Genomic DNA, 25890 nt, shown 5'->3' with positions numbered 1-25890 from the left:
GCTAACCATCTCTAGAACTGATATTGTTCACTGACTAAATGTTAATATTGCAATATTGTGTTGCCCACACAGGGGTGCGAAATATATGACATATCATGAGTTTGCATATATGCATAAACAACAAACAAGATAATACTAGAGGGACTTCAAAGTATATTCGTACATGAGCACTCCTAACCACTTAAGGACCAGGCCTATATCTGACATTTTTTGTTTAAAAATCATTTTTTTTTGCTAGAAAATTACTTAGAACCCCCAAACATTATATATATATATATATATATATATATATATATATATATATATATATATAATTTTTTTTAGCAGATTGTTGCAATCTTTTATGTCACACCGTATTTGCGCAATGGTCTTACAAACGCAATTTTTTGAAAACAGGAAACAGTAAAGTTAGCCAATTTTTTTTTCTAAAATATGAAAGATAATGTTATGCTGAGTAAATTGATACCAAACATGTCATGCTTCAAAATTGCTCACACTCGTGGAATGGCGACAAACTTTGGTACTTTATAAAACTCCATAGGCGACGCTTTAAAAATTTCTACAGGTTACCAGTTTGAAGTTAAAGAGGATGTCTAAAGCCTAGTACACACGCAACGAATTTCCGCCGACCGGTCGTCCGTCTTTTGTCCAGAGTGGTGTCTGTTGGTTGGAATGTGCTCTAGACTGCACACAAATTTTCCCGTATGACAGAATTCGATTTTAGAAGGGATGTCATGTGTTGGATTGCTTTCTATGTGTTCTTTCATCTCTGAGCATGCCCAGACTTGCTCATAAGATTTTTCCCCTTCGAAAATCTGTACTAATGATACGAAAATCGGACGTGTGTTGACAGAGGACAAACATTTTAATGCCTGCACATCAGGATTTTGTCAACCGAAAAGTCGGAATCGGCTGTCGAAAGCACCATACTAACAAGCCGAAAATCGGCAGATCGGTCGTCGGACGAAATTTACCGGCCGAATTTCTTATCGTGTGTACGGGGCTCAAGGCTAAAATTTTTGCTCTCGCTCTAATGATCGCGTCGATACCTCACATTTGTGGTTTGAACACTATTTACTTATGTGGGCAAGACTTGCGTATGAACTCGCTTCTGTGCACACACTTGGAGGAACGGGGAGCTTTTAACCACTTGCCGACTGCTCACAGTATATTTACTGCGGAAGTCAGCCCCTCACAGGCAGAGTGACGCAGATCTACGTCGCTAGCCTGTGAGGGTCTAGGGAGCGAGCGAGATCGTCGCTGCAGAAGGAGAAAGTCAGGCGGCTAGTGTAAACAAGCCGCCTGTCATTCTCTCCTGTGTAGGAATAGTGATCACACGGTTCTACTATGTAGGACCGTTGATCACTGTTTCTACAGCTCAAGCCACAGCCAATCACAGTTAGAATCACGCCCCTAGGGACACACACAGCCCCTCCCTCTCAAATAAAGTTAACCCCTTCACTACCAGTGTCATTTTACAGTAACAGTGCATATGTATAGCACTGATTACTGCAGTAATGTCACTGGTACCCCCAAAAATGTCAGTCAAGGGTCCGATCTGTCTGCCGCAATGTCGCAGTACCGCAAAAAAATCGCAGATCGCCGTCATTACGCGTTAAAAAAAAAACAACAAAAATGACAAAAATCTTTCCCTTTGTTAGTAAACGCGATAACTTTTGCGCAAACCAATCGAAATACGCTTTTTGCGATTTTTAACCAAACATGTAGCATAAAACAAGTTGACCGAAAATGTTAAAAAATTTTGATTTTTACATTTTTTTGGGGGGGAATTTCATATTAAAAAATGTGAAAAATATTGCTATTTTTGCAAAATTGTCGCTCTTTTTTTGTTTATAGCGCATGATCAAAAAATCGCACAGGTGATCAAATACCACCAAAAGAAAGCTCTGTTTGTGGGAAAAAAAGGACGTCAAATTCGTTTAGGTACAGCGTTGCACGACCGCACAATTGTCTGTTAAAGTCACGCAGTGCCGAATCGCAAAATAGGCCCTAGTCAGGAAGGGGGTAAAATCTTCAGGGGCTAAAGTGGTTAAAAAAAAAATTTCTAATGCCCTCTGTCCTTGTCTTTATCCTGCACTAAGTAGGTCAGCAGCGGGGACTTTTTACTTCTCTTCACAAGGAATCATTTAGGCATGTCTGTGGCAGAAGTTTTTTTTACAGGGCATCAAAGTGGCCCCTTGCCCAGTCCTCCCCTGACTGTATATACATTTTTAGTTGTGCTTTGTTAATTCCAGTGTGAACCAGCAGCCAGTAATTCAAGTATGGAGTGGGAGCATTTGGAAAGACACAAGGATCCATAGAAGGACGTCATGATGAAGAAGCGGCCGCCCCTCACATCACCAGGTAACAGGAGACATTAATTTCTTGTATTGAGGATCCCCCTAGATACACACATCCTCTGATATAAAGACATAGAAACAATGTATTCAGTCAGTGTGTGTGTTTCCTACAGATGGATCCAGTAACAAAAATCCCCCAGAGAGATCTCACAGTCCTCTGTATTCCCGGGACTCCACAGCGGAACATCAGGAGATCCCTCAGGAGGATCAGGTAGATGTTAAAGGGTTCTTCCTCATTTATTAGATAATGTAAATCTGCTGTATATAATCTATACAGAGCTTTACTTCTATTATTAAACTCAATGTACTGTAGTATTTATATTTTTGTTATTTAGGATGAAAACCTGATTTATGTTAAAGTTGAGGTTAAAGATGAAGAAGATGAAGGGCTGTACATGAGGGGAGAAGATCCATGTCAGGAGCATGAAGTTCCTCCAGAAATCAGCACAGGTGAGGAACAAACACTAAATCCAGAGAAGAGTCCCAGATTCTCCTTGTTCAATCACTACAACAATCTCTTCTTCTCCCCCCTCCTCTGTCAGTAGACAGTAATGGGGGGACAGTGGGGTTGATTTACTAAAACTGGAGAGTGCAACATCTGGTGCAGCTCTGCATGGTAGCCAATCATCATCTAGCTTGTTTAACCAGTTCCGGACCACCCACCGCACATTTACTGCGGCAGGGTGGCCCAGCTGCGCGTAATGTACCTGTACGTTGTGGCCTCTTCCAGGTCTTGGGCGCACGCACGCCACCAGCGACCCGCTCCCGCTGTGATTGGACACAGTGGGTCCCAATCAGCAGGTCTGGCGGACCCGCAGATCGTTGACAGGAGAGGCAGAACAGCAGTCTGCCTATGTAAACAAGGCAGACTTCCATTCTGTCAGAGAGGAAGATGGAAATCATGTGTTTCTGCTAAGCAGGAACACGGATCTCTGTCTTCCTCAACTTAAACCATCCCCCACACAGTTAGCAAGCACTCCCTAGGAGCACACTTAACCCTTTGATCGCCCCTTCCCGTTAGTGCCCCCCCCCTTGTGTCTGATGGTCCTGTGGGTCATCTATCCCCCCTCTCTGCCCTCCATCCCCTCCACCTATATTGGGGTTGTATAGTCGCCTGGCTACCTCCTGGGGCTGGAGCAGAGTGCTCTACTGGGGGTGAGGGGGTGTGCTGCCGACGACCGGGCCATCAACTATGGGGGGGGGGGCTGTATCTAGTGGGAGCTCTTGCCATGACCCCCCCCCCCCTTCTTGCTCTGTTCTTTCCTGGACCCAAGGATCCTGGGGCTGTCATTTTGTTGTAGACTATTTTCTGTATAGGCTAGCGACCATGTTTTTGTAGCCACGGCTGTCATTTTGCATTGAATTGAATAGCGGCCATTACTGTGGAGCCTTCTGGGCGGCCATTTTAGCTGTGGGAGCCCCTCCTTATCCCCTAGTGCTGACTCATGGGCCTCTTTCCTTCCTGGATGCCACACATGGAGTGCTTTGATCCCAGTGCTGCCAGTAACTGCCTGGTGGGGTGGTGGGGTCCTCTCCCTCTCTATGCTGCAGGATCGGGGGGTGCTCTGTGGCTGGTGACTGTGGAGTGGTGTTACCAGCGCGTTCAGGGTGTCCCTTAGCAATGTTTTTTTGCACTTTTGTGGGGTACCCTTATTCCTCATGGAGTCCTTGGAGCACATTCCCCCACCTCTCAGAGCCTGCGGGGCCCTCCGGGTCCCAACTATCCATTAATGCACTGATGGCAGTCCTGGAGTCCTTTGTGTCCCGGGTGGAGGTGGCTTTTGGGCGGCGAGGTAGAAAAAAGCGTCCCCCGCCTTCCCCTGATTCATCTGAATCTGATCTGGCTGCGGACGGGGCCTGTCCTGAGGGGGTGTGCGGCCATGCGACCTGAGTTCTCAGATAGTGAGGATGATTCCTCCACTTCACTTCTGTAGCCGGGCACGAAAAGGCGCTGGTGGACACACTGATTGTGTCTGTGCGTGAGACTTTAAAAATGGAGGATGCAGCTGAAGTTGCGGAGGAGGTACCGGTTCCCTTTAGCACTGAAATGCTGTCTAGAGCGGTGAAGGTGTTTCCGTTTCCTTCCTATTTTGACAGATTTGTCACAAAAGAGTGGGAACATCCAAAACACTCCTTTGTAGTCCCTAAGCGTTTTGCAATGAGGTACCCATTTGAAGAGCCCCTTCTTAAGAAGTGGACTGTTCCACCGGTGGTGGATCCCCCAGTTTCCAGGTTGAATAAGGCAACTATGATTCCAGAAGAAGAATCGCCAGCTTTTAGGGGGGCGGCTGACAGAAAGGCGGAGGCTGTGGCCCGCAGTGTGTTCACTGTGGCCGGCTCGGCCCTTAGACCGGTCCTCACCGTTGCCCTGGTCTCTCAAATTCTGACCGAGTGGGCTAAGCTTTTACGCCATGACCTGGAGGGTGAGCAGCTCTGCCTTTGCAGAGTTGACGGACCAGTTGGTACAGGGGCTGCAGTTTACAGTATCTGTGATGCCTCTATGGATGCGGCTCCCCTAATTTCTATACTGTCTTTACTCCTCCTATATTGGACAGTGGTCACCATGGATACCAGTCTGTCCAGGTGGGAGGTGTCCTGGGTCGGAACTCTGCTCAGGGAGTTTGGACACTGGAAAAGTCCAGACTCCCGATCAATGTCCTGGAACTCCGAGTGATCAGGCTGTGCCTGAATCACTGGACGGATCGCCTTCAGGGGTGTCCGGTGCGTATCCAATCGGACAATGCCATGGTCGTAGCTTATATCAATCACCAGGGTGGAACAAGGAGTGTATTGGCAGCCGGAGGTAGCCAGCATTCTTCGGTGGGCAGAACATTTTGTTCCGGCCCTCTCCCCCATACACATTCCAGGGGTAAAAAAATTGGCATTTTCTCAGTCAGCAGGCGTTGGACTAAGGGGAGTGGTCCCTTCACCTGGAGGTGTTTCATCAGCTGTGTCTCTGGTTTGGGCACCCCCGAGGTGGATCTGTTGGTGTCTCCGCTCAACAGGAAGGTGCACAGGTTTGTGGCAAGGTTATGGGATCCACTAGCGGACACCACAGACGCGTTGGTGGCCCCCTGCGGGCCAGTATCCTCTGATTTACGCCTTCCCTCCTCTCAAGCTTCTGCCGGGACTCTTGCGCAGGATCAAGGCAGAAGGAATTCTGGTCATTCTAGTGGCCCCAGATTGGCCCCACTGGTCTTGGTACACCGACCTGGTGTGGCTGGTCACCGACGCCCCTTGGGGACTACCTCTCAGGGAGAATCTGCTCTCCCAAGGGCCAATCTTCCATCCTAAAGCAACACAGTGAAGTATCACAAAAAAATGGCCTGGTCATGAAGGGGGTGAAACCTTCCGGGGCTGAAGTGGTTAACTAAGCTTTGACAAAAAAACCTGGAAGCTGATTGATTTCTATGCACAACTGCACCAGATTTTTCGATTTTTTACTCTTTAGTTTTAGTAAACAGTTGTCAACAAATGTGCCCAGAGCCATCAGCCTCTATTAGACTCCGGCTCTCCTCCTCACATCATGTCATTGTGTGTTACCAGCCAAGAGACGTGACCAGTCTCCCCCCCCCCCCCCACACACTCTCTGGGGTCTCTCATACATCTCAGTACAGGGGGCTTCACTCTCATCTTTATTCAGACACCAGAGCCACTCACAGAGGTCAAAAGTGAAGAGGAAGAACTACAAGTACTAATTAAAAAGGATGAAGAGCAGGAAATTCCTCAATATATCAGCATAGGTGAGTATTAAATATTAAATTCAGAAAAGCTACTTTGGCCCCAAACGCGTTGCGTCCCTTGGGTGTGCATGCAGTCTCAATCCAGAAAAGAGTCCCAGATTCACCTTGTTCAGTGACTACAACAATCTCTTCTTTTCCCCCCTCCTCTGTCAGTAGACAGTAATGGGGGGACAGTATGTGCCCAGTGGGGGAGTCAGGAGCCATCAGCCTCTATTAGACCCTGGTTCTTCTCTTTACATCATGTCATTGTGTGTTACCAGCCAAGAGACGTGACCAGTCTCCCCCCACACACACTCTCTGGGGTCTCTCATACAACTCAGTACAGGGGGCTTTACTCTCATCTTTATTCACAGACCCCGGAGACACTGAGACAGACGTCAAAGCTGAGGAGGAAGAAGGTTGTGTAAGGATTAAAGAGGAGGAAACTCCCATAGAGATTGGCACAGGTGAGAATCAAACACCAAATGATATAGATTAAACGAAGACATTTTCACACAGGCATACACAATAAGAAAAATCAAACATCCAACCTAAAGTAGAGGCTTTTTTAGTGTTCATGTTGGAAAGTTCAAAGATTTGGGACAATGAAGCCCTTTTACCTTTGCGGAAATGTGATACCTTGACTGGAGTTAGTGATAGTTGCATGGGATAACATGCATGAGCAACATCTGGATGTTTCCTGAAGTAATTTTGGGAATGGTAACCAATAATATGAAGTTGTTAAAGGCATTATAAACCTTCCTACCTGCAATTTGTGTTTTTACATGCATATGATGTGCATTGATCATTTTTTTGTTTTGTTTTATGTTGCATTTGTTGCCCAGTACACACAGCCTATAGTAGAGTAAGGCCCATTTCACACGATCTGACCCATCAGGTCCACCTGTCTGTTTTTCAGGCGGGTCAGATCAGGTCGCCAACTCTTCTCTATGGAGAGGCGGATGTCAGCGGAGATGTGCCTGCTGACACCCGTCTGTCATCCGATCTGACAAGATCCGCCTAAAACAGACAGATGGCGCTACGTTCGCCATCCGTCCAGTGGGTTGGATCGGATGAAAACTGACAGCATGTCTCTCTAGAGGAGAGCGGGACTCTGACAGGTCCATCTCTACACAGTGAGTAGAGACAGATCTGTAATCCGCCTGTTCAGCGGGGATCAACAGAGCAATCCCCGCTGAGCTAGCAGAGTCCGCCGAGCGGATCCGCCACGTGAGAAAGTGGCCTAAATATTTAGAGGTCCCTGTTTGTGTTCAAAACATTAGGCATGCCACATTGCACTGTACAGGGTAATGTAAGACCTCATGACCTTTTTTTGTAGTGTGATAACTAACATTTCCTGTGAAGAAACTATATATCCCACAATCCCTGGGTTTCTCAGTCTAGTGCTCTGCAGGTAAGAGTTAGCTATGCAGTGATTAAATCCGACAGCCACAAACTGGGAGAGAATTTACAGACACACAGGGAGCTCACTGATGCAGCTGGAATTTTTTTTTATTACATCTGCACTCCCACGTTTGTGGCGCGACAAAGAGCAGATGGCAACTCATGCATTAGAAGTTGTGTGACCTGTAACAGGAAGTTGTCTTGTCCTTTTGAAGAATCGGGACAAGCTAAGTGAATGAATACATGGACATAGGGGAATTGATCAGCCATTATATTACAAACTGCAGCCACAATATGTGAGCTCATCATTACAATGTAAGGCAAACAAATGGCACAAAAGATATAACTGTGACCGGTCACCACTTAGAGCTGGCAGGATAGTCTTTCAAGCACATGATCACTTTGACAGCCAATTACAGTGATCACGTAATTGAGAAGCCTAAGAAAAGCCTCTGTGATAAAAATCCTGCCAAGGGCAGCGGAAGCCAGCAGAAAGGGGCTACAATAGGATTTCTTTAACCACTTGCCCACAGTACTTTTGCTGCGAGAGGGTAGCAACTGCAGCCATAGCTATGTACAGTTGACACACCGCTACCACTTGGTACCCAGCTGCTGTGAGCAACCGGGGTATCATGTGATCGCTATGACCAATCATAGTGATCACATGATTACAATGTAAGCAAAACTGCCATGAATGGCTTCCATTCATGACAGCTTGCTTATTTCTGTGATTGGCCCACAGCTTTTACAAGGTACCTGACACCCTGTCACAGCATCACAATGGTATTCAAGCTGTCATAACGAAAGCCATTCATGACAGTAAAACGATTGCTTATAACAGTGATCATTGCTATTATAAAACAGTAATTGTGTAAAAAGCAAAAAATAAAAAGCAAAAAAAAAAAACCTGATCATCCTCCCACCCCCCCCTCAAGGTAGTACATTGTCACTATGTTAAACTACTCTGATGACAGTATGTAAAAAATAGTAAAAATTAAGAATGTTAAAAAAATTTAATAAACACAGATTTCTTTTTTTTTTTTTTTTTTTAGCATACTGTTACTAGTCAGTATCCCTGATTACCACCACCCCAGTCATACGATGATGCTGTACTGCAGCATGTAAAAAAACATTTTGAAAAAAAAAAACTGATTTCATTTCTTAATTTTCAAAATAATTGTGACAACAAAATTACAAATTCAAACACTTGCCAAGCTTTTTATTATATACCTTGGACTTATCTACTTTCCAAAAAAGGGGAGTACTTGTACTGTCCTGGCATTGTTGGGTCACAAAAAAAAAGGTCGTCAGTACATCAGGATTAAACAATCTTCAAATACACTGCCTGGCCAAAAAAAACTTAAAAAAAGGTCACACACTCTAATATTTGTTGGCTTTGATTACGGCACGCATTCCCTGTGGCATTGTTTGGATAAGCTTCTGCAATGTCACAAGATTTATTTCCATCCAGTGTTGCATTCATTTTTCACCAAGATCTTGTATTGATGATGGGAGAGTCGGACCGCTGTGCAAAGCCTTCTCCAGCACATCCCAAAGATTCTCAATGGGGTTAAGTTCTGGACTCTGTGGTGGCCTATCCATGTGTGACAATGATGTCTCATGCTCCCTGAACCAGTCTTTCACAATTTGAGCCCGATGAATCCTGGCATTGTCCTCTTGGAATATGCCCGTGCCATCAGGGAAGAAAAAACCCATTGATGGTATAACCTGGTCATTCAGTATATTCAGGTAGTCAGCTGACCTCATTCTTTGGGCACATCCAGTAACTATCCAATAGGAGAGTTACTGCATGCTTAGTTAATTCCAGGTGGCAACTTTTTTTTGGCCAGGCAGTGTATGTATGTGTGTGTGTGTATATATATATATATATATATATATATATATATATACATATACATACAGTAATCCCCCGCTACATCGCGGTTCAGTTTTTGCGGTCCCGGTAATTCGCGTTTTTTTTTGTAATGTTATTTTACTATATAAATCATTAAAAATGAAAGATTTTTGTGTTTTTCATAGCTCTTGCTCTGTCTCTAAGTATCTTTTATGTGTTTAAATGAGTTTCTATTGTTTTAAAAGTGTGTTTAAAGACCTTAAAATGCTTTTACACGTACAGTGACAGTAAAAAAATCATGCCTCCAATGCATTTTAATAGGGTTTTTCTATTTCGCGGAATTTCACTTTTCGCGGCTGGGTCCGGAACGTAACCCCCGCAATGGAGGGGGGTTTACTGTATACCATAATTTGTAGACTCTATAACCTTCACTCAGACTAAATAATTTACACTGATTTGGGTTAATTTTTACCAAAGGAATGTAGCAGAATACAAATTAAATTATGAAAAATAGTCTCTAGAAATTAAGTACTGGATAAAAGATGAGTAAGGGCCCTTTCACATACGGAGTCCATCAGACGGACTCAATTTTTCTCAGCGGGGGATCAATCCGCCGATCCCCCACTGAGCAGGAGGATGACAGCTGTGTCTCCGTGCTGTGTGCGAAGACACAGCTGTCAGGTCCCCATGCATCTCTATGGGGGAATCGGATGGGAACGGACCGTCTGTCCGTTCTCATCCGATCCCATCCGATCTGATCCGCTGGACGGATGGAAAATAGGGTTTCCATCCGTCCAGATTTGATGTATCGGATGTCAGCAGACATGTCTCCGCTGACATCCGATACCCCATAGAGATGCATGGGGTGACCATTCAGATCTGCCAAAAAACTGACAGGCGTATCTGAACGGTCTGCCTGTGTGAAAGGAGCCTTAACCAATTTCTCTTTCGTGCAGTAAATATTCAAAAATGCACAGATGCTTAATCTCCAGTTGATTAGGGAAAGAGCTATAATCAGGTGTTTGAAAGTGCACAGTGACCTTTATATAGATAAATACATATAACTTCAGTAGAGAAAAAAAATAGGATTCCAAATTAGCAAATTATTAAAAACCAGGCATAAACAGTGCAATAAAACTTCTGAAAAAGTGGAAACATATAGCTAAGAGCCAATCTACAGTATTGAATAAATAAACAATATCCAAAATTAGTAGCACATAAATGTCACAAGTGAACAGGGATATGAGCCAGCAGGCTGGTAATCAATTGCAATGTGCAATTTCAATGGATGACACAGTCTGAAGATATGGTGCACAGATAATGCAACAGTGAACCCTCCGGTAATCTATCCCCAGTGAGAGACCTCCCAGAACGGCAGCAATGTGATAGCTGAAAGGGGCAAAATTCCTGGTGGGCATGGCTGTGCTAGCTCCTTACCTTACAGCTGTAAGGTAACAGCCTGTAATCCAACTCCTAGGCAGGTCTGTGTCTCCTTACAGAGCAATATCCACGGGCATGCTCACTGGGGCAGTGTATCCTCCTAAGGTCCTGGCGCTGGTCCGTGGTCCAGGTGGATAACTTGGAGCAAGTGTATAAGGGAGAGAAGGCTCCGATAGTGTAGTAGAGTTTAAAATATTTTATTTAATAAAAATTGCTAACAACTTACATTTTAAAAAGCCGAAAGTGTCATAACAGACAAGAGTGTAATCAGCTGCCCTACGCGTATCGTCACCGTCACGTGACTTCATCAGGGGTGAAGAAAGATTATAAAACTAAGAACATTTTTTTTTTTTTATATAGTAAAAAATGAAAAAACCCCAGTGATGATTAAATACCACCAAAAGAAAGCTTTATTTGTGTGAAAGAAATGATAAAAATGTCAGTTGCGTACCGTGTTGCATGACTGCAAGTGCCAGTTAAAGTAGAGCAGTGCTGAATACCAAAAAATGCTCTAGTTATGAAGGGGGTAAAATCTTTCGGATGTCAAGTGGTTAGCATTCATAACTCCATTTACTTTTTATTTTATCCAGATGGGCAATACAAGAGTAAAAGCTTAGAAAAACTTCCTACTCTGGATGGTGAAAGAGAAGATGACATCATTTACAACTCTCTAGAAGAAAGCCCTGTTGCCCCAAATCTTTACCAGGTACACCACAGGGAAGGTCCACAAACCGATGTCACCACACAAGGGGAGAATTTTCCTCATTCCCATCTTGTCATCCATCTTACCACTCACAGGGAGGGTGAAGCATTTCTAAGTTCTGAGTATGGTAAATATTTTTCTCAGACAGCAGACCTCACCTCCCACCAGGAAGGACATGAAGGAGAGAAGCCCTATTCCTGCTTTGAATGCGGCAAGTGTTTTTCTCAAAAACAGCAACTCATTAGACACCGGAGAATTCACTCAGCCGAGAAGCCGTTTTCATGTTCGGAATGTGGGAAATGTTTTTCTCAGAGGGCTCATCTCAACTCACATCAGATGACTCACTCGGGAAAGAAGCCATTTTCATGTCCTGAATGCGGGAAGTATTTTTCTCAAAAACAACATCTCATTAGACACCACCGAACTCACACTGGGGAAAAGCCATTTTCTTGTATGGAATGTGCAAAATCTTTTCCCAAGAGGGACCACCTGATCTCCCATCAGATGACTCACACGGGGGAGAAGCCATATTCCTGTTCAGAATGTGGGAAAAGTTTCGCTCAGAGAGCAGTTCTCGCCAGACACCATAGAACGCACACAGGAGAAAAGCCGTTTTTATGTACAGAATGTGGGAAATGTTTCCCTCAGAGAGCCCATCTTATCTCGCATCAGATGACGCACACCGGGGAGAAGCCCTATTTGTGTTCAGATTGCGGGAGATGTTTTACTCAAAGTTCAGTTCTAGTCAGACACCAGACAACTCACTCAGGGTCAAAGCAACTTTGTTCTCCTAATTGTGGTGATGGTTATCAAAGAAGTAGCTCTGGTCCAATGTCTAATGATTCATCCAGGTGACGTTACATAATTCTGTGGTAAATTCTTGAAATATCTGGCTTCTTATGATGCAGAACACACTTATCTTACATTTTCTCTCAGGAGGCTCCTGTGCCACAACCTGGCAGCTAAGTAAAAGTATGTACACTCTGGCTTCTCGTATAAAAGTGCCAATTCCTGATGCTAAATGAGCTGCCCTTTCTTTGTTTTATTCATTGGTAGTCGGTATGTAGAATGAGCCTGGTGTGTCTTATATTTTAATAGTTGGTAAGGTTAAATAAAGACACCAGTCTATTCAGTTCAATATGTTCAGTAAAGAACCCCCTATGCTGTTTAAGGTTTTCCCTATTATTACTGTTCTGGTAACATTTCAAAATTAGGGAGTTTCCTTCACTTTTACTCTCAGTGATAATAGTAAACAGGACAAAAAGTGAACTTTAACACTAATACAAATAGGCAGGGGTACTAATCCCTTTCCAGTATTTAGTTATGCTTTAAAGTGGTTGTACACCCTTACATATAGCGAGTGAAGTGCCTGGCCTCAGGTAATGCCCAGAGATGAAACAAATCCTCCTACAGTTGTACCTGTTTGTAACGGAACCGCGACCCACACTTATTCTACCAAAACCAGTGTGTGCTGTAAACTGCCTTTAGCATTTCTCCTGTTTCTTCTTTAGTAGGCTGCCATTTTGCTGAAGCCCAGAGCCTCTGAACAGCAGTAAATTTTTAGGCTGTCAGCAGATCGGTCTCTAGTGGTTCTGATTTTCAGCACGATGCTGAAAAAAGTAGCATTGTGCTGTACGAATTAGTCCCCGTTCACACTAAGGCGACCTGGTCGCCTCACAGGTTGCCGTAGGTCGCCTTCCATAGGGAAGCTGCGGACCCGTTCTAATAGGAGCGACACAAGTCGCTCCGACTTAGAAAAAGGGTCCGGAGCTTCTTTGGAGCGACCCGGAGGCGACCGCCATAGACTTCAATGTTATGAAGTCCGTGGCGGCCGCTCCGAGGTCGCGGCGCGCTGCTCGCACCGCGACCTCGGAGGTCGCCCCCCCCCCAAGTCGGATCGCGGCAATGTGAACGGAGCCTAAGTCATAGAAGGCATAGACCTCGATACTCGGAGGAAAAAAAACAAGCAGTTGATTTTTAAACAAAAAATGTATTTTAAATTACAGACCACAATAAACATGGTCTTATTGATTTAAAAAAAGAAAAAACAAATTCACATAATACTGCTTTGGCTATGAACAACCCAATAAATAATAAATCTCTATATTCCTCCCTCCCTCTCTATACAACTAAATAAAAAATAATTATTTACAATATCAGGATAAAAAGTGATCTATCAGCAGGGATGGCTGCCATTTTCTCCTCTCGCTCGGCCTTGCTGGGTCTGTGCAGTTGGAGCAGGATTGGAGGCATGCACCTGCTCCGCCTGCTGTCGTCTTTCCCCCGGTTCAACATGGGGACGGCTCTCGCCCATTATGGTGACTGCCTGCCTGAGTACTGAATGGATGCCTGCCATTTCTTGTGTCAAGGCACGCTGTTGCTGCACCAGTGCATTTAGGGCCCTCTCCACAGCCATATAGTGGCGTCGTTGTTGCCGCACCTGGACCTCCATCACGCGATGTGTGCGGCGATGCGCAAGCAACTGCTGTCTTTGCAGCTCCAGCTGCTGCTGCTCTCTGTATGGCTTTGGAGACGGGGAGGCACCAGTGGCTGATGGGGGGGTTTCCCCCCTCTCTAGTTTTGGAGAAAAGGCGACAGGGATAGTGGAAGCCTCTGGCATTACAGCAGAAGGGGAGTGGACCAGGGGAGAAACAGGTTGGGGCCTTCTGGGCACGGATGAGGAGCCCGTCCACAGTAGAGCCGGAGCTGGGGACATTTCTGGTTTCACAGCTTCAGAATGAAGATTTAATGTTTCTTCATGGCCTACATAATTGAAAAAAAAAAAAAAAACATTAAGAGTGGTCATCAAAAATATATTGGTGATATTTAAAATATAAAAATTGTGAAATTTAAAATATAAAAATGTTACATTTAATGTTAAATATAAAAAAAATTAAATATAAATATTAAATATAAAATAATACAATTTTTAATGTATATTTAGCTAAAGGCTTAATTTTCCTGATAGGTTTTTACAATTTTGCCACCATGTCTTGCAGAAACTGTGCCAGTGCAGTGGCAACACTTTGTGAAAGCTGAAAAAGCGGGAAATTATAAAAAACAGCAGTCTGACAAAATATCAAACCCTAGATGCAAGTTCAGAAGATGAAGAAACATAGAGTCCCTGTCAGCTTTGTAGTATCAAGGTAGTGAAATGCAGGACTTCACGCCTAGTGGAGGTTTTCAATGGATTAGATGTTTACCAACCTGGTATCTCCCTAAATGCCCGATCGCCCGAACGATCCAACCCGTTTCAGGGGTTACATGCAATTCTCCTTCATCAGGGCTAAAATGTAATCAAGTTGTTTTTTATTACATAGAAACATAGAATGTGTCGGCAGATAAGAACCATTTGGCCCATCTAGTCTGCCCAATATATCTGAATCCTATGAATAGTCCCTGGCCCTATCTTATATGAAGGATAGCCTTATGCCTATCCCATGCATGCTTAACCACCTCCCACCCGGGCCATAGTACATATACGGCCGGGTGGGAGTCTCGTCCTTCTGAATGGACGTTCCGGAACGTCCTTCAGAAGGAGAGAGATCGCGCCGCCGCGGGCACGCGCAGCGGCGCGATCTCGATGTGCCTGTGTCCCTAAGACACAGAGCAACAAGCCTCGGCAGGAGGGCCCTGTGATTGGCCCTCCTGATCACATGATGGCTGTGACCAATCACAGCCGTCATGTAATGTCAATACAGCCGTTGTAACGGCTTCAATCTCTTCTCCTCCTGACAGATCCTGTCAGTGAGGAGAAGAGAAGAGGATCAATTCTGCAGCTGGGGTGATCAGTGAGTATTTCTAATTACTCACTGATCACAGGGGGGGTCTGTGCTGGTAATCAGATGATTTATTACCAGTGCAGCCCTGGGGGGAGGGGATGCCACTAGAGCCACCAGGGATGCCCACCCATGACCACCAGGGATGCCCACCATGGCCACCAGGGATGGCAAACAGGGCTCAGAGAGCCTGCCAGTGGTGCCCCCTATCAGTGCTGCCCACCAATGCCATCTATCAGTGCTGCCCACCAGTGCCCGTTATTGCCATCTATCAGTGCCGCCCACCAGTGCCCGTTATTGCCCACCAGTGCTGCCTATCAGTGCCCATCAGTGCCCCTCATCAGTGCCACCCATCAGTGCCATCCACCAGTGTCCATCAGTGCCGCCTATCAGTGCCCATGAGTGCTGCCTATCAGTGCCCATCAGCGCTGCCTATCAGTGCCCACCAATGCTGCATATCAGTGCTATCTATCAGTGCCACATATCAGTGCCCATCAGTGCTGCATATCAGTGCCCATCAGTGCCGCATATCAGTGCCACCCCATCAGTGCCACCCCATCAGTGTCTCCTCATCAGTGCCTGTCAGTGCGGCGTCATCAGTGCTCATCAGTGCAGGAAAAAACGTATCTATTTACAAAATTTTATAACCTAAACAAAAAACTTTTTTTTTTTCAAACTTTTCGGTCTTTTTTTATGTGCACCAAAAAAGAAAAAACCTGGCGGTGATCAAATACCCCCAAAAGAAAGCTCTATTTGTGGGGAAAAAAATGACATAAATTTGGTTTAGGTACAGTGTTGCATGACCGCGCAATTGTCATTCAAAATGCAACAGCGCTAAAAGCTGAAAATTGGTCTGGGAAGGAAGGGGGTTTAAGTGCCCTGTATTGAGGTGGTTAAACTCCTTCACTGTATTTGCAGCTACCACTTCTGCAGGAAGGTTATTCCATGCATCCACTACTCTCTCAGTAAAGTAATACTTCCTCATATTACTTTTAAACCTTTGCCCCTCTAATTTAAAACTGTGTCCTCTTGTGGTAGTTTTTCTTCTTTTAAATATGCGCTCCTCCTTTACCGAGTTGATTCCCTTTATGTATTTAAAAGTTTCTATCATATCCCCTCTGTCTCTTCTTTCTTCCAAGCTATATATGTTAAGGTCCTTTAACCTTTCCTGGTAAGTTTATGCCTGATGGAGTACTTGCATGTAACACCTAAAACATACTTGATGTCAAATCCCAACAGGCTTAATGTAAGAAAATTCTCTCTAGACTGATCTGTACAGCTTGGCGTTTTCATATTAAAATAGCTTTGTAGTGATGTCTCTGTTTCAGCTACTAATTTCTACAAATCTGGCGTCAGGTCCAACCACTGAGCCCACGTCAGTATCTAGGGGCATTTGCCTTTAGCATAGGACAAGATAAATTGAGCCTTCGGGGAGCCTCTAGGGCAGTGATGGCAAACCTTGGCACCCCAGATGTTTTGGAACTACATTTCCCATGATGCTTATGCAGTCTGCAGTGTAGTTGAGCATCATGGGAAATGAAGTTCCAAAACATCTGGAGTGCCAAGGTTCGCCATCACTGCTCTAGGGCTAAGTGGGTGGGGCGAAACATGTCAGAGGGTGCAGGTTGTGGAGTGGTGCAAGGCTGAGGCCATCTCACACATTAGCAGAGGAGGAGGAAGAGAGCAGCGCCACCTCAGTGTAGATTAAAAATGATTCATTTATTGAGAGACAATAGTAAACTCACATTGGAATGTGATAAGCAGGCATGTAGATCATGTGTCATCCGTTCTGTAGTGAAGGAGGCTGGAGAAGTCAAGGCAGCCCCTGGTCCGGGCTATGTCGGTGGCTTCCGGCACTTCCACGGGTCCTGGTGCTCTCTCAGCTGATCAGACGTCAAGTCCGGCGGAAACGCCATGCGTGTTCCTTCGTCAGGCGTAGCAACATGCCTGCTTATCGCATTCCAACGTGAGTTTACTATTGTCTGTCAATAAATGAATCATTTTTAATCTACACTGAGGTGGCGCTGCTCTCTTCCTCCCCCTCCGCTTGCTTCTTATACAGAGTCCCTTCTAGCTCTGACTGAGCTGGCGGCCACCCATCCATCCATCCCCACAAAGACTATCTACCTAAGACTGTACAAGTGCCCCCCAATTGTCCGTTCAGGAAGCGTTTCTTGCTAATCGACATGGTTTTATGTATTATTCACTGTAAGCTTTATAGCGCTGGTCTTCATTTTGTTTTTTCTCATCTCACACGTTAACCGTACCGACTGGATTGGGAGTGCGGTGATTTTTTTTTTTAAAGTATGCTATACAGCAGGGGTCCTCATACTATGGCCCTCCAGTTGTTCAGGAACTCCAACTCCCATCATGCCTAGTCATGTCTGTAAATGTCAGACATTTACAATGTCTCATGGGACGTGTAGTTCTGCAACAGCTGGAGGGCCATAGTTTGAGGATCCCTGCTATACAGTCACTACTGGTTGATGATATTTTCAGCCAGAACCCTTTTCCCCTTCTTTGCTTAGAGTGGCTCTACTAGTATAAGCAGGTCACATTGAGCCTACAGGGGTTTCAATCATTTGTCATTTCTTTTTGAAAGCAAGCAAAGAAATGTTGCCATGGAAACACACTAAGAATACAAAATGGGACACATATTTATCCTATGGAAATACCGTTTTGAAGTCCAAAAATGTAGAAGATTTAAAGTACCTTGCAGGGTCATAGGTTATTCTATCAGTTCATATTACATAGTTACATAGTTAGTGAGGTTGAAAAAAGACACCAGTCCATCCAGTTCAACCTATGATGTGTGTGTGCCTACTGTTAACCACACATTGTATACCCCTGTACGTTGTGGTCTTTAACCACTTTACCACCGGAGGATTTTGCTGTCTTCCGCCCAGGCCACTTTTTGCGATTCTGCGCTGTGCGACTTTAACTGACAATTGCGCGGTCGTGCGACGCCGTACCCAAACGAAATTTACGTCCTTTTTTTCCCACAAACAGAGCTTTCTTTTGGTGGTATTTGATCACCTGTGCGATTTTTACTTTTTGCGCTATAAACAAAAAAAGAGCGTTTATTTTGAAAAAATTACAATATTTTTCACATTTTTTTATATGAAATTCCCCCCCCCAAAAAAATGTAAAAATCAAATTTTTTTTTTTAATTTTTGGCCAATTTGTTTTCTGCTACCTATGTTTGGTAAAAAAAAAATCGCAATAAGCGTATTTTGATTGGTTTGCGCAAAAGTTATTGCGTTTACTAACTAAGGGAAAGATTTCTGTAATTTTTGGTGTTTTTTTTTTTAACGCGGAATGGCGGTGATCTGCGATTTTTTTTTTTGGCGGGACTGCGACATTGCGGCGGACAGATCGGACCCTTGATTGACATTTTTGACACTTTTGGGGGTACCAGCGACATTACTGCAGTAATCAGTGCTATACATATGCACTGTTACTGTAAAAATGACACTGGCAGGGAAGGGGTTAATTTTATTGGAGAGGGAGGGGTTAATGTATGCCTGGTGCTTACTGACGTGTGGGGGGGGAGGTGACTGAGTGACAGAAGGACAGATCGGATGTCCAGCTATGCTGAACACTCCGATCTGTCAGTCCCTGTCACTATGGAGATCCGCCCGCTCTGTTTACACAGGCGGGCGGATCTCCTCACTCGATTCCCCGACGATCGGGGCAGAGCAGCGGCGATCGCCGCTGCTCCTCCCCTGGCCCGACTCCCGCTGTGAATGAACACAGTGGGAGCGAGCCTCCGGCGGCGCGCGAGCGCCGCCCACAAGGGGCGGAGTCCAGCGACGTAGGTCTACGTCGCTGGACGGGATCGTGCCACATTGCCGCAGTAGCAGCAATGTGAGCAGGGTTTAAGTGGTTAAGGTGCCCATCTAATAGTTTTTGAAACTATCAATGCTCCCTACTGATACCACTGTTTGTGGAAGAGAATTCCACATCCTTACTGCTCTTACAGTGAAGAACCCCCTGCGTATTTTAAGGTTAAACTGCCTTTCCTCCAGTTTTAGTGAGTGGCCACGTGTCTTATTGTATCTCCCTTCTCTGAATAGGTTTTTCCATATGCTCGGGTCGCCAGTACAGTATTTGTACATTGATATCATATCCCCCCTCAATCGTCTCTTCTCCAGAGAGAATAGGTTCAGTGCTTGTAGTCTTTCCTCATAGCTGATGTCCTCCATTCCCCTAATTATTTTTGTTGCCCTTCTCTGGACTCTTTCCAGTTCCAGCACATCCTTCCTGAGGACCGGTGCCCAGAACTGGACAGCATACTCCAGATGTGGCCGGACCAGAGTCTTGTATAGTGGAAAGACTTTTAGCTATACCTACAGTACATGAATTTCACACAATGAATTATGGAATTTACAGGTAGGCAACACGTGACATGCATGTGAAGGAGAAAAAAATGCTCTGAAATAGACAAAGTTAGGCTTACTGCAGCATTGGAAACTAGCATGTTTGCTGTAAAAAAAAAAAAAAAAAAAAAAATCTGCAGTTGTGCTGCAATTAGACATAAATTGTACCTAATGCAGATCTCAAGTACAGCACACACATACTGAAGGGTCCCTTTCACACAGGCTGTCCCCCCCCCCGCGGACTCCGTTTTTGCTCAGTGGGGATCGATCCGCCAAACCCCACTGAGCAGGCGGATGACAGGTCCGTCTCCGCTCTGTGTGCAGAGGCGGAGCTGTCAGATCCCCACTCTCCTCTATGAGGGATCGGATAAGAACGGACTAACTGTCCATTTTCATCCGATCCTATTGGATCCTCCAGACGGATGGAAAACAGGCAATCGGAATGGAGAGCAGCGGGTGTCAGTGGAGATGTCACCGCTGACATCCGCTGCCCCATAGGGATGCATGGAGCATCCAATCAGGACCGACTGAAAAATTGAAAGGCGGACCTGATAGGAAAGCCCATGTGAAAGGAGCCTTACTTTGGCTCACCCGCCATTCTTTCCATATTCGATGACTACAGGAAAGTAGTTTGTTATGAGCTTAACTCCAGCTTTTGTTACACTTTACATAGTTTGTTTGGCCCAAGCTGGTCCAAACTAACGATGTCCCTAACTTACATGTGAGGCCACTGGGTATGCTGTATAAACTGTATGTAGCTGAGGCTAGATACAATATACCGCACAGTGTTGCGGGTGCAAGCCAAGACCTACCATTCATAAAGTGATGTATTCTAGCAATGAATACAAAGCTTCCTTTGATTGGTCAGAGAGATGAGCTGATGATGTCACAACCTCTGACTCAGCCAATCAGAAAAAGCTTTGTAATCATTGCTAGAATACTTTGCTTTCTATAAATGATTGAACGCCACTCAGACAGACTCTACTGTGTTCCGGGTATGAGACAGGAAGGTCTCGGCTCACACCCGAATACAGTGCAGTATGTAGCAGCAGATACATACAGTTTATAGAGCACATCCAGCTGCCTCACATGTTAGTGAGGTACAGAGTTCGTTTGAGCCAGCTTGGCCCAAACAAACTATCTAAAGTGGAGTTCAGCTTTAAGTTACATAATCATTTGCTGCACTAGCAGGTCTGTGCTAAATAGAGCAGCCAGAAAGTTAGAGACCATGTAGGGCAATTCAAAGGGACCCCTCCAACCCCCTTAGGGCTCTTTCACACGGTCCGCCTCCGTAGGCGGATCCGTGTTGCTCAGCGGGGATCGATCCGCGATCCCCGCTGAGCCGGCGGATGACAGCTCCGTCTCCGCTTGCAGAGCGGAGAGGGAGGTGTCTCAGCACCCGCTGCCCTCTATGGGGGATCGGATGAGAGCGGACCGCTTATCCGCTCTCATCAGATCCGCTCCGATTACTGAACGGATGGAAAAATAGGGTTTCCATCCGTCCAGATTTCAGCACAGGATCGGATGCGGATGGCAGCGGGTGTCAGCGGAGGTGTCTCCGCTGACACCCGCTGCCCCATAGAGCTGCATGGAGGATCCGATCAGATCCGCCTAAAAAACTGACAGGCAGATCTGATCGGACCGCCCGTGTGAAAGAGCCCTTATATGTACCTTTGCCTCCAATAAAATCCTTAGTGTTGGCTGGTGTCAGAAAAATGGTGACATCAGTCCCTGAGTCATGCGACAGTGACTGGACCTAATGGTTAGCTGCTAGACCTGAGCACTGTCATGGGTTAGGAGATTACATACTTCCCCCTACCCAGAAGCACTGAGTATTGTTGTCAGATGCAATGGAGGAAGAAGCGGCGGGGACGTACTGGCAAAGCAAATAAAATTGGATTGGGAAAGGGGGTCTATTTTGCAAAGATATGGTCTTTGTGTCTTGCACAGGCATGGGGACAGTGCCTCTTTAACCACTTACCAACCGCCCATTGTATATATACGTCCGCCATTTAAACCTAAATACCGGTGTTATGGCAGCAGATAGCTGCCACAACCCCGGTATTTTTTTAAACGGTGGGCGGTTGGCTTTCCGATAAGGGTTTTGGATTTGGTGCCCCCCCCTCCCGCCGCATCCTGGTCCTTTTCCCCGCTTACCGGACCCGCCGGCAGCGGGGAAAACGATCGGGTCCCGGATCCTCACAGACAGGAATGTCGTTGCCTAGCAACCGGTTTAAAGGTCCCTTTTTTTTTTTTTCATTTTCTTTTTTTTTTTCTTCATTTTTTAGTGTACTTGTGAGATCTGAGGACTTATTGACCCCAGATCTCACAAAAAAGAGGTCCTGTTGTGCCTATTTCTATTACAAGGAATGTTTACATTCCTTGTAATAGAAATAAAAATTATCAATTTTTTATTTTTTTTTTAAACGGTGTAAAAATGAAAAATAATGAATAAAATAAATAGTAAAAAAAAAAAAAAAAATTAAACCGCCCTGTCCCCGTTACCTCGCGCGCCGAAGCGAACGCATACGGAAACCCCGCCCACATATGTAAAACGATGTTCAAACCACACATGTGAGGTATCGCCGCAATCGTTAGAGCGAGAGCAATAATTTGAGCCCTAGACCTCCTCTGTAACTCTAAGATGGCAACCTGTAGAAATTTTTAAAGTGTCGCCTATGGGGATTTTTAAGTACCAAAGTTTGCGCCATTCCGTGAGCGTGCGCAATTTGGAAGCATGACATGTTGGGTATCTATTTACTCGGCGTAACATTATCTTTCACATTATGGAAACAAATTGTGCTAACTTTACTGGTTTCTTATTTTTTAATTAAAAAAAGTGATTTTTTTCCAAAAAATTTGCGTTTGGAAGACCGCTGCGCTAATACGGTGTGATAAAAAATATTTCAATAATCTCCATTTTATTCTCTAGGGTCTCTGCTAAAAAAAATATATATAATGTTTGGGGGTTCTAAGTAGTTTTCTAGCAAAAACAAATGATTTTAACTTGTAAACACCAAGTGTCAAAAATAGGCCTGGTGGGAAAGTGGTAAGCAACCGGTGATTAGGATGGGAGCAATGTTTTTATGCAAGCCAATGTTTTCTGGTGTCATACAGTATATCGTGTAAATGGCAAACTTACTTGGCGCACCTCCAATTCTGGATGCCTTGTCACCATGTGATGTCTTGAAATCCTTCTGTTCAAGTTCCTCTTCAGCCTCTTCTTCGTGCTCAGAGAAGAAAAGTACTGTACTCCAAAAAGGGACCAAAATTATAATATATTTGACATTGCTATCACAATAAGAGCATAAGTTAGCATTATTTAAAAAGTAAATCTTCCCAATCTGCATAAAGGAACAAGACAAGTATAACACAAAGGCCAAAGCACTGTAAAACTAAAAGTTACATACCAGTGTTATCAATGGATGAGAATGTTCCATCATGTCCCCCGTTGCTTGCTTGGGGTGACCCTGCTGCTGCATCTTCTGATAGGGTGAGATTTAAAATTTTAAGGCACGTTTTAAAACAATTAGAAGCCACGTTATTCTACTGTGGAAAAATAATCACTTGCCTGGGAGATCCATGTCAAAGTCTCCCCCGAGGCCAGAGAAAATCTCATCTTGCAAAACAGTCATCAACTCCCTCTCATACTCCAGAAGAACAAGCTCCTTGGTGGGTGCTCCGCCAGTCTGCAATGAAGCATTGTGATGTTCTCTATGCTTGCGCAGAATTGCCCTGTAAACAACCAAAGGGTGAAACAACACCACAAACTTTTTTTTTTTTTTTTTATTTGAGGGGCACATGAATTCAGAAACAGTTGGGTTTATACTACCAGCACAGGGAAGAAAAAGTTAAAAGTTGTAAGCCAGCCCTTCATCAACCCTTCCCTTCCATGCATTCACTTTGGAGGCCAGACCTAAATCCCACTGAACTGGACAAACGCAGCTAGTCTGGACTGTGATCTTTGGGGTTCTGCATTATTTTGCTTAGTTTACTGTGTTAGTTTGCCACAGAGCACTTGCTGATTTCAGGGCCATGGCACAGCTTCAGGTGTGACCCTGTCTCTGCACATTTACCTAGAGAGTAAGGCTGGTTGAGCTGAAGCAAAGAGTTACCTCACCGTTTTCATCACTGAGTACCTTTAAATTTCCCAGCACCACTGGTTTTACTACGGGGTAAGGATTAGGGCTGCTGGATCAAGCATTAATGCGATCTGCTAGATCAGGCATGTCCAACCTGCGGCCCGGGGGCCGAATGCAGCCCAGAACCCCAGGCAATGTGGCCCACTGCCCCCTGACAATTTTTTTTTTTGCTGGGGAGGAAGGAAGTCGGGTGGGGGGCACGGCCACAGCGGCTTCCAACTAACTGTAGGCAGAGGCCGCCTCGGAAGGGATCATCTTCTAGTTGTGTTAAATTAGTGCTGGGGGGGGGGGGGGGGGCGGCAGCATTTTATTACTTATATACTTTAACCATAGTACATATTTTATATGCAGCCCGAGAAAATTTCTCTACACTCAATATGGCCCAGAGAAGCCAAAAGGTTGGACACCCATGTGATAGATAGAGCTGCTTGCACCTTCCACACCTCTTTCCTACCACTTAGCATACAGGAAACAACATTCTGCTACTGCTTCTGAAACACCACATAGATTTCCGGTCATCTGGTTTCACTGCAACCCTACAGTGACCTGTCTGGGTAGTGATTACTTGAGGCCTTGTGTCACATAGAGCCGAGTTGCTTTTCTGCAACATAAACACAATGTGTCTTCTCAGAGACAGAGGGCAGTGCCACTGCCACAGGCAATATCAGCTCATACTCTCCCCTAGAAATTTGGTTTGGTTCCTTCTGGGGAAATTTACCTGGTATCCCCAGAAGGAACCAAAGCCTGGAATGTGGGACCCCTATTTTAATAGGGTCATCATCATCTGAGTATTCCTCAGTTCCGTTGGATGGGTCTGAGGCCTCCCCATTTATGCAAGGACCCTCATGTCCACTCTAGACTTCCTAGCCCATAATGCTCAGCTACTGGTGCACTCATGCCCTTGAATAGAACTGGACCCAGGGCCCCTGCTACTATCTCTGACTGAGATTCAGAGTCTCAGTAGTCGAAAATATCCTCCGATTTTTCTCTGTCTTCTCAGCGTTCATAACCGTTTTTAGTCGACATAAATGTTCATGAAATTTCTCGTCCGATTTTTCTTTTTTTTGGCACATTTGTTCCTAGACTTCCGGGTTGTCAGCAACTTCAGATCATGCGCGGTCTTTCGTATCAGATTTTTCACGGACGTACTGCATACACATTAAACGAAAATCGGTCGTCTGGGGACGGACGAAAAAAATTTTGGTGTTTGTTCCCCCGTTTTTTTTCGTTGAAAATGTCGGCATCGGCTGCTGAAAGTTGTGTACACACTAGGCGAAAATCAGACGATTTCACATCGGGCGGGAATTTTCGGCAGATTTTCTACTAGTGTTTACCCTGCTTAACTCCCACTCAGCCTGCAGGGCTTAAAGCCAGAGGTCAGCTTATCCCTCTGTATGAATGTGCACTCCCCACTCCAAAAGGTGGAGGGCTGTATGTCCATTAGTATGGTTTCTCGGGTAGTTTGCATTTCTGGCATTTGGGTGCTCATGACACCTCTTTAACCTCACAGCCTAATCTTTCTGGCATCTTCTTCATCTGTCCCTCACCACATTTCCTGTTCTACTGCATAAAGCTGTGAATCGAACCAAGTCCCCCTGGGTTCCCGCATCTTGGGATTTCTTGTATAATGTCAAGTGGGAACTTGGCTTTCTACATTTTTCCCTGCATGGATTTACGCTCTCTTTTTTTAGGGGTATTCAATATCCTCAGTCAATGTTAAACAAATTGTGGCACTTGGTTAGTTCTCTAAGCAGTGGACCTTATGTCCATCCTAGTGAATCCTAGAACACTTAAGACTTATGTCCATCCTAGTGAATCCTAGAACACTTAAGACTACCTTTCTTTAAGAACATCAGCTTTCTGGAACCTTGCAGTCACAACCTGAAGGACCTAACACCTGCAAGTTTCGTCTGAAAGGACACTAGAAAAAGTCTACACCGTGTGAGTCGGTGGACCCTTCCTTATCCGTCAGGGAAAGTCCAACTTTTTATCCTTTAGGGGCTTATAGAACATACCCTCTTAACATAGCTACCCCTTTTCTCAGGCTTCTTCAGTCTTCTCCTCGCTATCTGGGAGCCTGAGGGGAGACACTTTGGAGGAAGGAAG

The 25890-nt window shown here is 45.0% G+C and overlaps 3 protein-coding genes across 3 annotated transcripts in view; 2 read left to right on the top strand and 1 right to left on the bottom strand.

Moving 5' to 3' along the window:
• LOC309564357 (uncharacterized protein) overlaps nucleotides 1-25890 on the top strand; it is a 1447080-nt gene that overhangs the window by 438719 nt on the left and 982471 nt on the right. The gene's annotated exons all lie outside the window — the stretch shown is intronic.
• LOC309563360 (uncharacterized protein) lies at nucleotides 2756-12394 on the top strand (the record flags this gene model as incomplete). Its single annotated transcript, XM_082267754.1, has 3 exons — nucleotides 2756-2810; nucleotides 6457-6549; nucleotides 11372-12394. 3 exons carry the CDS (start codon nucleotides 2756-2758, stop codon nucleotides 12337-12339), a joined length of 1116 nt encoding a protein of 371 aa, XP_082123880.1. The 3' UTR covers nucleotides 12340-12394.
• The window catches only part of LOC309562703 (uncharacterized protein), a 42045-nt gene continuing 29679 nt past the window's right edge, over nucleotides 13525-25890 (bottom strand). Inside the window, exons 6-9 of the mRNA XM_082266988.1 lie at nucleotides 23214-23377; nucleotides 23053-23127; nucleotides 22785-22889; nucleotides 13525-14247 (exon numbers count right to left, since the gene is read on the bottom strand). Of these exons, the coding sequence (XP_082123114.1) occupies nucleotides 13661-14247; nucleotides 22785-22889; nucleotides 23053-23127; nucleotides 23214-23377 (931 nt within the window). The 3' untranslated portion in view covers nucleotides 13525-13660. The remainder of the gene's footprint in view (nucleotides 14248-22784; nucleotides 22890-23052; nucleotides 23128-23213; nucleotides 23378-25890) is intronic.

Source organism: Pelophylax lessonae (assembly GCF_965119305.1).
Source record: "Pelophylax lessonae genome assembly, chromosome: 9".
NCBI classification, from domain to species: Eukaryota; Metazoa; Chordata; class Amphibia; order Anura; family Ranidae; genus Pelophylax; species Pelophylax lessonae.
The sequence above is the reverse complement of the archived record's forward strand: the minus strand, read 5'-3'. Positions and strand labels throughout refer to the sequence as shown.